The 15,333-nt window shown below is 45.8% G+C and overlaps 1 protein-coding gene across 3 annotated transcripts in view; it reads right to left on the bottom strand.

The window, feature by feature from the left end:
* Positions 1-1,200: 1,200 nt before the first annotated feature.
* Positions 1,201-15,333, bottom strand: part of rpap1 (RNA polymerase II associated protein 1) — a 25,161-nt gene continuing 11,028 nt past the window's right edge. For all 3 annotated transcript variants that reach the window (XM_042072540.1, XM_042072539.1, XM_042072541.1), the window contains exons 19-25: positions 12,497-12,692; positions 11,165-11,311; positions 10,787-10,929; positions 6,858-7,650; positions 4,017-4,193; positions 2,454-2,510; positions 1,201-1,833 (exon numbers count right to left, since the gene is read on the bottom strand). In XM_042072540.1, coding sequence (XP_041928474.1) covers positions 1,645-1,833; positions 2,454-2,510; positions 4,017-4,193; positions 6,858-7,650; positions 10,787-10,929; positions 11,165-11,311; positions 12,497-12,692 — 1,702 coding nt within the window. In that variant the 3' untranslated portion in view covers positions 1,201-1,644. The remainder of the gene's footprint in view (positions 1,834-2,453; positions 2,511-4,016; positions 4,194-6,857; positions 7,651-10,786; positions 10,930-11,164; positions 11,312-12,496; positions 12,693-15,333) is intronic.

The following is a 15,333-nucleotide window of genomic DNA, read 5'->3' as shown; positions in this document are numbered from 1 at the left end:
TTCGAAAAACAAAAACGGACAAACAACCTGAAGGAAGAGGAGGAGGAGGTGGGAGTGGGAGTGATGGAGTTCACCACCAACCTGCCAAGCCTCGAGCACCACACGAAACCACAAACAACCAACATGCATGACCGCTCGTGTGCAGACTGGGGTAGTCTGGCTCTTGATCCCTTGGCTTGCGAAGCACACAACTATCTGACACAACAACAAGGGCATCATTGTAAACATAAAGAATTACATCCGAGGACAAGAATGAAAACAAAAACAGTCGTCATGGTAAGTGTGGGAAAAGCAGGCGGGAAAGGCTGGGAAGAGAGTGACATCCAGTGCTGACCAACCAGATCGCTGCATTGTAAAGCCAGATTCTTATGGTGTGCCGCCATCAGCCATACCTTGGTCAGACTGGAAAGAACAACCAACCCATTGTTTGCCACAGCCCGTGGGCATTTTCCAAATTTGATTTTGCGCAGGCATTTGTTCAGTCGCCTCAATGAGAGAGAAATGGGAGTGCATCTAGTTAAAAGTTAGCAGGATCTTTCTCAGAAAGACATTATCTTCCCTGGACTGCAGCAAGATGCTGCGGTGGGGGTAGAGAGGCACCAACAATGACCTGTTGTCTATCCGTCCTGACATTAAAAGTGCATTCGAATTTATTTTGTAACTCCCTCCCGAAAACATGATTTGGGCTTGACAAAGGGCTTTGTTTTCCTCTAAATTGCTTGGCTCTTCTCTTAGTCTTACTGCATGTCCAAACTTATTTGTGCTAGGGAGTGGAGTCATGCGCTGGCCCATGGTTTCCCTTGCACTGATATACTCTGTTCACTTAAGGCCCCTGTGTGTCTGTGTCTAAATATTGCTTGCTATGTGACTGATTACTTTACCTGCTATGCTAAGTTACCTTTCAAACTGGGCCACTCTGTTCTGTGCTGTGTGATTTATGTGTGTGTGTGTGTGTGTGTGCGCAGGTTCATATAGTGCATGGTATGGAAATCCACTAACGTCTGAGGCATTGTGTGGCTTACATTTTTCATGAAGAGTCCATGTATGAAAACTTGTGTTATATATGTACTAATGCACAGAGTTCACTCGCACATGCTCATTAACATCGCTGTCCCAAAGCGCAAACCTCACATGCAGCTCCACTTAAATCTCCTCTCCAATTTCCATAATTTTTGAAATATGACAACCGACTCACACATCCATACATAAAGCAGCTTTACTTACAAAAAGGCAAGCAGGCATTTGTATCCACGTTTGACACAGATGCTCAAGTGCATGTTCAGACTTCATTTGCACTGTACTGACCCCCCACCCCCTTATTCCCCAATAGACCTCTAAAATTCACCTACAAAAATGATCAGATCTAGTTACCATCTCTGCCCATATAGGTAGATTCCGATCTCGTTATATGCAAAGATGGCAGCTTTGGGTCCTTTTTGTAGGCGAACTTCAGAGGTCTACGGAGACCTATGTAGTCTCTCCCCCCCCCCCCCCCCCCCCGGAAACCTATGCAGTCTCTTCCATCAGGTTCCAGCAGAAACCTATGCAGTCTCTTCCATCAGGTTCCAGCAGAGCAGAGCAGAGGTGTGAGTCTCACGCCCGTCGTCAGCTCCTCTGGTTTCAGTCTGCCCCAGTGGGCATCAGTCAGGGGTTTCTGCTGCTCTGCCTCGCGGCAATGGTAGCACTGGCAGTGCCAGTGGTGGTGCCCTCCTCCAGGCCCAGCTCCTTCTCCAGCCAGCGCGCCCGCAGGGGAGGCAGCCGCTCGTGGGTGAGGAAGCCCAGCTCGCTCTGCTGCTGCGGGAGCTTGTAGTGGAGCAGGTGGGCCCTCAACACCTGGAGCCCAAAACAACGACAGAAAAAAAAAAAAAAAGAAAGAGAGAAAAAATGCAGAAACAGATGTTAGAGGAGGAAGAGGGAGGGAAGGAGAGAGTGTGTCAGGGAGGGAGAAAGAGAGAGAGAAAGAAAAGTGAGAAAGGGAGAGAGAAGTGAGGGATGGAGAGGTGAGAGGGAAGGAGAGAGGGAGAGAGAGAGAGAAGTGAGGGAGGAAGAGAGATGAGAGAAAGGGGGAGGAGAAGAGACATATGGAATGGAAGGGGGTGGTGGGGGTTGGGGGTACTATAGGGAAACCAGACATGAAGAGAGAAGAGAGCCTGACATGAGACAGGAAAGGGGAGGGCAAACAGATGAGTTAAATAGAAGAGTGGGGCATTGAGGGACGAGAGACCAAGATGGAGATCAAGGCAAAGAGAGAAAGATCAGAGAGAAGATCAATAAATGAACACGGAAAGAGCCAGACGGAGAGAAAGTGGCAGATTACAGAGTGAAAGAACAGAGATGGGATGGCAGAGGGAGATAGAGAGGGATAGAGGGGGGTCAGACAGGATGCCCGTAGGGGAGAGAAAGTGAGAAAGAGGGGGGAAAGGAAGACATCCCCCCTCCCCTGTTCACCCTACCTCATCTGTCAGGTAGTAAGTCTTTCTCAACAGGCTGCGACGCGTCGCCTCGACCTCCTACACCAGGGGAGACAGACACACACATACACATTCATCACATCATCCCCACCACATTATGAGACTGTCTACAGAAAATGGCATGAGTTCGATAAACAGCACAGGCCATTTTTCAAAAACAGGTCCAATCTGAGTAGGAAAAGGGAAGGGTGTAGGGGTGAGTGGGTAGAGAAGTGCTTCAGGGGCTCTGACACCAAAAAGGCCATTTGTATCTGTGGATCTGTGATTGAGACACACAGTATCATATATACATCATGACCAAGTGACAAGCCAGAGACCTGCAGTCGGATACTTCCCTGAGGCGAACCGTAAGTCTTGGCAGAAAGGAGCTCTGAATTGTCTCCGAGTGCCTTAGGCTAATGGCTGTTTTAAAATGGAAAACGAATGAGGCAAAATGCTGAGGCAAAGCAGGGTCAAAGGTGTCTTGCTGCCGTCGATGTGCGTGAAAAAACACACATCTCAGCTGTCGAGAGGCTTTGTTGGCATGAGTGTCCATTTTCTATGAGGATAAAAAATAAGATGATATCCCGCTTATTTAAGAGTAGCAATTTCACACATGGGGGATCACAGTGTAAGCTGTTTTTCCTGTGGACCATGGAGTAGCTGTTTCAGTTGACTGAATTTTGTCATGAACAACTCGATGGTGTGAAATGTTAGGTTTGGTGGTTGATTGGCCACTATGGGAAATCCACTACCTGCAGCACAAGCAATTGAACACCTCTCCTGTGTATATATGAAATGAAATGGATCAGTGGTTCAACAGTTTGACATAGTGGCTCACTGAAAATGGCAAAACCACATAGTGGAGCATTGAACATCCATTGAACACCTGAAGAGCAAGTTAATGTGACCTTCAGTTGAAACATAAATGAAATTGCTAGATTTTTCATTGTAATGAAGGCTATGGTGATTTCTCGAGCACATAAAATTAGGTTTAACCTTATCCACTAGTAAAACATAGTTGGTAAGGATAGGCTAAAAATAGGAGCAAACAATGAGTGTGAGTGTGTATGAGGAATTCTATGCCATAGTGAGTGCATGAGTCTGAGTGTGTATGAGTGATTCTATACCATAGTGAGTGTCTGAGTCTGAGTGTGAATGCGAGTGAGTCCAACAGAGATAACTAATGCTAAACGTGTGGTATGGTTATGAGCACAAATATTTTTTTTGTGAGAGTGTGTGTGTGTGTGTGTGTGTGTGTGTGTGTGTGTGTGTGTGTGTGTGTGTGAGAGAAAGAGAGAGACCTGTATAATTGCTTAGATCCTGATACTGTACTTTTAATGTAACAATTGCTTTGGCAATACAAGTGTCATATTTGTCATGCCAATAAAGCACCATTTGAATTTGAATTTGAGAAAGAGAGAAAGAGAGAGAGAGAGAGAGAGAGAGGGAGAGAGGGAGAGAGCGAATGCAAGTATGGTTATGAGCACAAATATTTGTGTGTGTATGTGTGTGTGTGTGTGTGTGTGTGTGTGTGTGTGTGTGTGTGTGTGTGTGTGCACACACCTGAGCTGCTGGCTCCTGGGAGAAGATGAAGGTGTTGACATGGGCCACGGCCACCACATACAGCACGGGGCACCAGGCCCGGCGCAGCGTGCCCGTCACCAGCGCCCGGAAGTAGAGACGCAGCAGTGGCACCGACTGCTCAGGAGGACTCGTGTAGTTCTCCAGTGGAGCGGGCAGCTGGGGACAGACGGATACAAACAAAAACAAAAACAATAGCAATATCAATCCAACAACAATTTCAGTAACAATTCAACAACATCTGGTTTAGGAAAATAATCACCGCCTTTTTATTTTAACTAAGTCACCTACTTTCAGCTTTAATGGATTTCCTTGTACTTCCCTCTTCTTTTTAAGTCATTTTTTTGGAGAAATTTGTTTTTAAAGCACCTATAAACAGTAAACCTGTAAACAGCCTTTTTGAGATATTCCAGTCTGGTTTTTGCCCCCATCATAGCAGAAACAGCACTGGTCAAGCTGGTCAATGACCTTAGAAAACTGTAAAACTGGGTTGGCCTTTTTGGCACAGTCCTACACTGGATCTGTCTGGCGGAGACTTTCATATCTCTCTTGGTGAACACTCCTCAGCAAACACTACCATTTCATATGGGGTCCCTCAAAGATCCATTCTTGGCCCAGTAGCATTCAGTATCTACATGCTACCATTGGGAAACAGTATTGGGCAACACAGAATAAACCGGCACAGTTTTGCACATAACACCACATGATGCCAGCCCCAGCCCGGTTTCTCATGTAGAGCTACCTCCCAAATGAAGAGGCTGGCTAACTTGAACTAACTGGTGCTAAACGCTAACAGAGCCGGACAGTAACAGAGTACATTTACTTGAGTACAGTACTTGAGTACAATTTTGAGGGATCTGTACTTTACTCGAGTATCATTTTTGGGGAGTACTCATGACTTTACTCAAGTACATTTGAGTGGCAAATATTGTACTCTTTACTCCACTACATTTCTATCCATAACCGTGAGTACCCGTTACTTCTTCTAAAAAAGAAAGAAAAAAGAAAAATCTCAGAAACCCTCAATTTCTTGTTTCCCTCTCAAACGTGATTGGATTGTGCAGGTGCCACTGATTGGGACAGCCTATCAGCAATTACCTTCAGCTTTCCGCCAAAGTCAACTCCATGGTCAGATTTAGATAAGTATATAAGTATAAGTATATATACTTTTTTGATCCCGTGAGGGAAATTTGGTCTCAAATTTAACCCAATCGGTGACTTAGTGAAACACAAACAGCACACAGTGAACACACAGTGAGGTGAAGCACACACTAATCCCGGCGCAGTGAGCTCGGGGAGCAGTGAGGGGTTAGGTGCCTTGCTCAAGGGCACTTCAGCCGCAGCCCACTGGTCGGGGCTCGAACCGGCAACCCTCTGGTTACAAGTCCAGAGTGCTAACCAGTGGGCCACGGCTGCCCATCAAGAGACAAAACCATGGACGAAACAATGGATGAAGACGCAGCAGGTCCATCCCGGGCATGTGCCAACTTGTGGCCCCACCTCACCAGACTATTTCAATTTTCTGAACAAGTTAATGTGATAGTTTTCGCTTCAAGTGTTTCAATTACAAAATAGTATTTTGTATTTGAAATACGTATTTTAAATACATGTATTAGAAATACTGCCCATCCCTGGCAACATGGTAAAAAGATGAAAATGACTTGATTTTACTTCCAATTCATTTTACATTCTACAAGGTATTAACATTAACATTTTTCATAACTACACGTAGGACGTTTCTGTACATAAATGTAAGCACTGTGGCAGTAGTAATGCAATATTTAGAAAATGTAGGCTACTCTTGTACTCTTGATACTCAAGTACTTTTAAAAACAAGTACTTCAGTACTTTTACTTAAGTAGACATCTGACTGTTGTCCTTTTACTTGTACTTGAGTAAAATTTAGCAAAGGGTATCTGTACTTTTACTCAAGTAATGAAGCTGTGTACTCTGTCAGCCTCTGAACGCCAAGCCTCTTGCTAAGAACCTTGGTGTGATCCTGTACCTTGATTTGAACATAGAACCCCATATCTGCCACCAAAAATGTTTTTATCAGTTTTAAAGTTTCAAATAAGTTACAGATCGTACAAAATGCTGCAGCCCATAACCAGGATCAGAAAGTTACCCCACACCTGAATGTCCCTTCATTGGTTGTTAGTTTTTTAATTGATTTTTAAGATTATTTTATTGGTTTTCAAATCGCTCAACGGTCTAGCACCCAAATACTTGTCAGACATGCTTTTACCATACGCTCCCTCAAGACACAGATCAGCTGCCACTTGCCTTTTAATCATTCCAGAGGTGAGGACAAAAATGGGGGGTAGTAGCTTTTAGTGTACATGGTCGCCTTTTAACCATTTAACCTACATTTTCCACCTAGCTTTTATCTTTTCATCTATTTGACCAATTTCATTCATGTATCCTTTTATTCATTTTACTTTTGACTCATATTTATCATATCTTTATCTATGATACAGATACAGACCTTTATCTTTATTTACAGAGTGTACAGTAAATGATGATGAGTATATGATCATCTAGGAGCTCCCTCTTCTGGTGATTACTATGAAGTGCACATTATATGTGATAATTTAAAACTGCAAAAATCACCAGCTCTACAAACATTCTGGCAATGAGCCAACTATGAGGACAACTGCATACTGCACCAACGGAGTCCTATTCATAAACAAATGAACATTAGGCTGAATGGATGAATGGGTGAAAGACCGTCTGGCAGAATGAATGAAGGCAGCAAAGTGAAGATAATGGATGAAGCACTGCTGTGTTGATGAATGAGCAGTGAGCTCTCGGTGTTCTATTTACCTTCTGCAGGGGTACGCCCAGTGAGCGCAGCAGGCCCACGTGCTCGCCGAACACGGCCAGCCTCATGGTGGCGCTGTACCGGCGCTGAAGGGGCAGCAGCAGGAAGCAGCCAAACAGCACGTCCCCGAACGACACGGCCTCGTACTGGGCCAGCAGCGCTGCATACAGGTCGTGGAAGGACGCCAGGCCCGGCGGGGGCACCTCAAGGTCCAGCGCGGCCAGCCTCTGGGGTCGTGTGAGCGCTCCGAACAGGGCCCCAGTGAGGCGCTGCACGGGGGGCTCCAGGAAGAGGTCACTGGATGCCAGGAAGACGCAGGCCAGCCGCGCCAGCTTGGCCACGGGGGGCACGACCCGCAGTGCCCCCTCCCTCCAGCTCTCCAGCAGCAGGAGCCACTGGAGGCAGTGAATGACCGACGCAAGCGAGCCAGCCGGGAGAGACTCGGTGTCCATGCCGCCGCCGCCTCCGCTTCTGTCTGATTGGCCCATGCGCTCATACAGGCTGACGAGGGGCAGGAAGGGCCAATCAGAGGGCAGGGAGGGTCCGGCGGCGAGGTCGGGGAGGAGGAGGGACCGGAGCCATGGTGTGCGGCCCAGGTGGAGGTCGCGGGAGGCTAGGACCAGGGGCTCGGAGTGGGCCAGGTGAGTGAGGTAGCAGCCGCGGAGGGAGGGGAGATGGCCACAAGCGTCCCGGAGGAGAGGGCCGAGAGGAGGGCTGCCAGGGGGAGAGGAGACACCTTCCTGGAGATGGAGCTCGGCGAGAGCAGCTGCCTCTGGACCTCCACTGGTCCCCTCACTAACAAGAGAAAGAAAGAAAGAAAGAGAGAGAGAGGGAGAAAGGGGGGGTAGAGAAAAATTACTTAATTACTTTTTAAGTTTACACGCAGACATGGACACTTAAAGCTGCAGTTGGCAAGATTATTTTGATCATATTCACTAAACCGACACTATGCTCCGACAGAACAACATAAATCAGCCGGTTTTAGAAGAAACCCGCACTTCTACCTCCACCTAGAGCCTGTTATCCCGGTTCTTCTGGTCCAATCAGAGCAGGGCTGTATGAGATCTGACTGTCAATCACAGTCTGGTGCGCACTGACGAGCACAAACTCGATGAGAGGGTGCTCGGTGGTAGTGGGGAAGAGGGATGAGAGTTGTAAACATTCAAAATTTTGGCCAAGTCCCCTCAATCTGTCAGACTTGCCAACTGCAGCTTTAAGCAGACTCCCCTCCCAATCACAAATGGAAGAAGTTGGCTGTCAGAATATGTTAGTCATTAAAGCATCCCTATCAGAAATGCCAGCGAAACCAAAGCAGGATTTTAATGGTTCAACAGCAGTCATGTTGTATTACTAAAGAGCAGACATATGGAGATCTTACAACTTTGACCAAAAAACAAACAACACAGCCTTGATGATTGTTTCCACAAATATGCAGAGTTAAAAGTTTATGGTGGGCATAACAGTTTATTTGAAAAGCTGCAAAATTATATGAGAGTGCATACTCCCTAGTGTTTGTTTTCTAATCACAATGTAAAGCTTAGACCAAACAGGTTTAAATTAAGGCCCTGCACACAGAAAACGGTTCTAGTATCTTACAGCCGCATGGACAAAAAAGCGTGTCCAAAATACAGTGTTTTATTCATAATTCTAAGTAAGTATAAGTATATATACAGTTTTGATCCCGTGAGGGAAATTTGGTCTCTGCATTTATCCCAATCCGTGAATTAGTGAAACACACTCAGCACACAGTGAACACACAGTGAGGTGAAGCACACACTAATCCCGGCACAGTGAGCTGCCTTCTTACAGCGGCGCTAGGGGAGCAGTGAGGGGTTAGGTGCCTTGCTCAAGAGCACTTCAGCCGTTCCTACTGGTCGGGGTTCCGGCAACTCTCCGGTTACAAGTCCAAATCGCTAACCAGTAGGCCACAGCTGCCATAATTTTTACTAATTTGTCAGGTTCTTCTGCTGAGCATCAACGTGTTTGGCCTTGCAGTTGTACACAGAGACTGTGTACTGGTTGGTTTACAGAAACAAATGACATTTGTGTATTGCTTTGTTTATAACACTGACTAGAGTAATGAGCGTCAGGCTTGCTAATGAGGCAGTGTAGCCTTCTCTGGCTCACAGGCAACTGTGGATGGTTTTGCTTTCAAATTACGTTCTAACAAATGAAAGTGGTTCATCAAGCTGGTCCATACAAGCTGACTGCTAAAGACACAGAACATGAGTATAATTTGAAGTCTTTTCTACAAAGGAAAAAAAGGATGTTTACAAGATTTGCGTTCTATTTAAAACTTCTTAGATCCCCAAACACCAGTTTATTGTCAGCTTTTTGACAGACAGAATAGCTAATGGGAACATTCAAAATGGCTTAGACGTCAATTAAAAATAACATCCTGTGAAAGATTACAACCAAACAAAATTTGGCTGAATTCACAATAGTCAAAGCATAACAAATGCATTTATCAAGCACTCATCCAAAAACTTGTTTGCTAATCACAAACATGGTTACAGTTTAGGAACAGCATATATTAAATGCAGTCCTTGCGGAAAGTTTCTCTTAAAACATTCAAGCTGGTTCAGGAAAAGGGTTACCGGTATTTATTTTTATGGAGGACTTGACATTTTTTATGGCTGTGCTATTCTGAGCTGAGTATCTGCATAAATTAGTGTTTATCTGTGGAACTCATCTGCAATCAAAACGGACTGAACCATCACATTTGTGCACTATTAGTTTTTACAAGCTAAAGGATGGTGTGTGTATGTGTATGTGTATGTGTGTATAATCAAAGCCTCTCCACTTCATTCTGCTTCACAAAAACAACAAAAACACCTGCTTGTTGGAGTCGTACTTCTAGGGTCATTCCATGCCTGCGTGGGGCAAATTAACTGAAGTCAAGCCAGCCTCTGTTTACTAATTGAAATGAAGGAAATCGAAGCATAATATGCACCAGATGCTTAAGGAAGTCAGCAAGCGGGCATAGAGTACTGTATATCCTACTATTTCTCTGCAGTTTAAACGTGGCTCTAACAAAGTAATCCAGCCATGCTGACGCTTTAGCAGACTGCTTCTGCACATCGGGAGAGACTCAGGGACTACATGAGAGGACTCGAACCATTTTCACTGATCTCACTGACAGCGTTTGTGCATCTCTGTAGTGCCATCACATGTGTACATTTCCGCGGTGCCCTGCCGGTCATCTCCAAGCTCAGAAGGCAGCAGTTTCTATTTATAGTTTGTTCATGATGTGCTCCTTTGGCCGCCATGCATCTTTTATGTGGTGTTCTATTCCGGAACACAAATATATTAATGTTTGATGAGGCTGAACTTGTTGGTGGCCTTGGGAAAAGGTACATCTGTGTGTCCTTAGGTGTGTGTGTGTGTGTGTGTGTGTGTGTGTGTGTGTGTGTGTGTGTGAGAGAGAGAGAGAGAGAGAGAGAGAGACAGAATGTTTGATTTTCAGTTTATCCCTTGAATAGTTTCAATGGTAGCTATATATGGATCAACCAAAGGAAACAGAGCATGCAACTGGAGACAATCTGCCCTGGCAGGAAATGGATCCTGGCAAAACAATGAAATGTCTACTTAGACAGACACTGGAAAAACAGTGTATGTTGAACCAACAAATCATCGGCAGTACAGATACAAGAATAAAACACATAAGAACTATATTTTCATCAGGTTTGGTGAAGTTATGTGTAAATGTTTAGGTCTCTATTGTTGAGAACAGAACTGCAGGAGCTAATCTCCATCTGATTTTTTAATATTTAGCCTACCTAGCAGCTGTTTAAATAGTAAACTGTGTTCTTTGCTATGGTCATAACAGCAACCAGATGGCAAAGTCAGGTCAGTAGGTTTTCTAAATCTGCTGCACCATAAAGGGACAGTTTTGTCAGTGATTGACCTTTGCAAGAGAAAGGGAACTCACGGTATGAAGGCCTGATTGAAGATGATGGAAGAAATCAATTCATGCACCATGTATTCACTTCCTGGTAGTAGCCATGGAAGCATCACCAGGGCAACCTGGTGGAAAAGTGAGGCGTGCTTGGCAACCTCGGGATCAACGGGAACCTGAAAGACAATTTAGTAACATTTCAGGGATCTTAAAACAATGCACACAGCGCACACACACTTACAAATACACATACAGTACATATTGTCCATGAAACTAGTATATCTAGACTACCCTTAGTGATGTGGGAGTGATAAGAAATTGGTGCCCAGAAACATGCATACTGGCAAATGCAATACAGTTACTACTTGGAGAACACACACACACACACACACACACACACACACACAGTACCAGTCTGTATGCCAGGCGGAGCAGCATATAGAGCAGGTGGTGCTCGTGCCGGAGGAGCCAGGCACTGCTGTGGGAGAGAGTGGGCATGGCCTGGGCACAGCCGCGCAGGTACACCAGCACAGGGTCCGCCAGGAGCAGCACACTGACCTGGGGTCAGAACAGAAGGCCAAAAAGACAACGCAGGTTAGACAGTTTAGGATAACAGACAAGGACTGTGAAGATGATTTACAAGATCTTACAACGGTGAGTGAGCTTCAGAAATTACTGAGCTGATCTTTCTCCTGGGGTCAGACTTGCAAAACAAGCTGGTATACATTTCTCAAGCCCAAATCCGGATCAGAATAAGGCCGTTTCCACAGCAGGAACTCGGGAGTAGTTATGAAGGGTCTCATACCTGTGTGCATATTTGCACAAAATTTAAGAATATGCTAGCTGTTGCAAAAATGTTTATGTTTAAAATAAGCACTGATATGTTTAGCCACTAACGTGGATAATTTAGTTACTTTAAGTTTAAGTTACTGAACATGTAAACAACATTCTAGTAAAGTATTTAACATCAGTGTGGTGAGAGTATTTGTTGCAGCTGTCGTGCCATCTTAGTTCATCTAAGTAGTATCACGATCACAAAGGCTGCATCTGTAGGTCCTGTAAGCTGTGGAGACACAGGGAGTTCTTTTACATGTCCCCACTACCTGGGTAGTGTGGAGAGTTCCTGCGATGGAAACCCGACTTATGTGTCTCATAACAGAGTATAAGTATATAAGTATAAGTATACTGTATATACTGTACGTATGAGTACTCTTTTGATCCCGTGAGGGAAATTTGGTCTCTGCATTTATCCCAATCCGTGAATAAGTGAAACACACTCAGCACACAGTGAGGTGAAGCACACACTAATCCCGGCGAAGTGAGCTGCCTGCAACAACAGTGGCGCTCAGGGAGCAGTGAGGGGTTAGGTGCCTCAGGGGCACTTCAGCCGTGCCTACTGGTCGGGGTTCGAACCGGCAACCCTCTGGTTACAAGTCCGAAGCACTAACCAATAGGCCACGGCTGCCCATAAAGAGTACCCACACTGTATACCGTTTCGGGTAAAACAATACACCAAAATTGTTCACTAGATGGCAGCACAAGACATTTGAAAAGGGAGGTCCTTTCAGTCAGATCAGGTCATTATTTTCAAATTTCAAATTATTTTCAAGTGAAGCCTAATTTAGCACATGCACTAAAGTCATGGCTAGATTGTCTCTTGGCTAGATTGTTTTTACTGTATAAAAGCATAGAAGTATAAGGGAGGAGAACACTGCCAGTATAAAGCGTTAAAGCGTTCTTCACCTTCTTGGCCAGCCCCTTGTGTATGCCTGTGATGGTGTCCAGGAGGTAGCATAGACTGGTGAGGAAGGGGACGGGGGATCCTGGGCCAACCAGGCCGTCTCTGTTCCTCTCCCCTGAGCAGGACAGCCCCGGCAGGCTGGCCAGGGTCTCTGGCCCTGGGCAGCAGGAGAGCGGGTTGCACACAGCTGAGTGGGACCTGAAGCATCCAGAGGGAGGGGGAGGGTCAGTGACTCAACGCAAAAAAAAAAAAAACATGCCTAAAATTAAAAACCGTCGGAGTAGCAAGGTCACAAGAAGGAAGATGTAGTCCACGCAAAAAAATGTGTAAGAGGAATGCCAGTCTGTGGTATTATTTCCACTGCCTTCATCCTTCCCTTCCCTTCCCCTACACACACACACACACACACACACACACATCAATGAGTGAGTGCACTACTTACACAAGAGGACTTTTTTTGTATTGGAGCACATACTATTTTGTGTGACTGAAATATTCTACACCACTAATGAGCCTGTGAATAAGAGCCATTTGATTTGAATGCACACACACACACAGACACACACACACACACAGCACTACTAACACAAGATGATTTTTCAGACCCTTTTTCAATAAATCACATGCTACACTATGTCACTGAAACATTCTAAGTCACTGATGAGCCTGTGAATAGGAGTGATTTCATTTGAATGCTTATACAGTATGAAAGCAGGAATACACTCACAAGATAACCACCCACTTCAAAGACAGCAGGAACTCACAAAGCCTATGGCAGGGCATTCAGGCCCTCACGGACTACAAGCCCGCGCCACAGAGCTGTGAGAGCAACATCCCTCTGCTCAACAACCTGAACCGCTTCTTTGCTCGCTTTGAAGCACAAAACAGCACCTGCCCACAGAAGACCCATCCCCCTCTACATGAGCAGCCCCTGTGCCTCTCTGCCGACAGCGTGAAGAGGACACTTGCTGCTATCAACACCCGTAAGGCAACAGGTCCAGACAACATCCCAGGTCGTGCGCTGAAGGACTGTGCAGGGGAGCTTAAGGATGTCTTCACAGACATCTTTAACACTTCCCTGAAGCAAGCCATCGTCCCATCATGTTTCAAAGCTGCCACCATCATACCTGTGCCGAAGAAAACTGCTCCATCCTGCTTCAATGACTACCGCCCTGTGGCACTGACACCCATCATCATGAAGTGCTTTGAGCGGCTTGTCATGTCACATATCAAAGCCATTCTCCCCCCCACCCTGGACCCCTTCCAGTTTGCATACCGAGCCAAGCGGTCTACAGAGGATGCAATCTGCTCTGCCCTCCACCCAGCCCTCACCCACCTGGAAAAAAGAGACTCATATGTGAGATTGCTGTTTATAGACTTCAGTTCTGCATTCAACACCATAATACCACAACAACTCATCTGCAAACTTGACAAACTGGGACTCAGTACCTACCTCTGCAACTGGCTACTGGACTTCCTCTGTCAGAGGCCCCAAGTAGTACGTGTTGGCAACAATACCTCAAGCAGCATCACACTGAGCACAGGGGCCCCCCAAGGCTGCGTGCTCAGTCCGCTGCTCTTCACCCTGCTGACACATGACTGCACTGCAACCTACAGCAACAATCACATAGTGAAATTTGCTGACGACACAACTCTGGTGGGTCTCATCACCAAGGGCGACGAGACTCAATACAGGTTGGAGGTCGACCATCTGACCACGTGGTGCAGGGACAACAACCTCCTGCTGAACGTCAGCAAGACCAAAGAGATTGTTGTTGACTTCCGGAGAGGTCACACCCAACACCTGCCACTGACCATCGACGGTGCTGTGGTGGAGAGAGCGAGCAGCACCAAATTCCTGGGGGTGCACATCAGTGAAGACCTCTCCTGGACCACCAACACTGCATCACTGGCGAAGAGAGCTCAGCGCCGCCTGTACTTCCTGCGGAAACTCAGGCGAGCAAGTGCTCCACCAGCCATCATGACCACATTCTACCGAGGCACCATCGAGAGCATCCTCTCCAGCTGTATCGCTGTGTGGGGCGGAAGCTGCACTGAATACAACAGGAAAGCCCTGCAGCGCATAGTGAACACAGCTGGAAGGATTATTGGTGCTTCACTCCCCTCCCTGAAGGACATTTACACCACCCACCTCACCCGCAAGGCGACCAAAATTGTGAGTGATGCAAGTCACCCCGCTCACAATCTGTTTGATCTACTGCCCTCTGGGAAGAGGTACAGAAGCCTGCGCTCCCGCACTACCAGACTCACCAACAGCTTCATACACCAAGCCGTAAGGATGCTGAACTCTCTCCCTCCTCTCCCCCCTCCACCCTCAGCTACATAACATCCTGGACATTGGACCCAAAAATGGCCGCCTGCACTACTCCACTTGCACACTTGCACACTTGTACACTTTACAACTGGTGTTGTTGTCCTGAAAACACAACACTTCTGCTGCTCTTACATAACTTGCACCACTATGCCACTTTCTTCTTACTTAGGTCAAACAGAACTACCCAAGCCTTTTATTGGCCTGAATTTGCACTAGTATTTTTATTGACTGTCTATGCACAATTTCAACCACATTTTGCTGCTCTTATTTTTTCATTATTATATGTGCCCTCTTATTTACTTATTTACTTACTTTTTTATTTACTTATTTACTTACTTTTTTGTTTACTTTAATGTTATGTTTGTCTGTGGACCTAAATTGGTAAAACATGTCTTGTCTTCACCGTGGGATAGTGAGAAACGTAATTTCGATCTCTTTGTATGTCTGGAACATGTGAAGAAATTGACAATAAAGCTGACTTTGACTTTGACTTTGACTTTGAAA

This window comes from Alosa sapidissima, chromosome 19 (assembly GCF_018492685.1).
Source record: "Alosa sapidissima isolate fAloSap1 chromosome 19, fAloSap1.pri, whole genome shotgun sequence".
In the NCBI taxonomy this organism is placed as follows: domain Eukaryota; kingdom Metazoa; phylum Chordata; class Actinopteri; order Clupeiformes; family Clupeidae; genus Alosa; species Alosa sapidissima.
The sequence above is the reverse complement of the archived record's forward strand: the minus strand, read 5'-3'. Positions and strand labels throughout refer to the sequence as shown.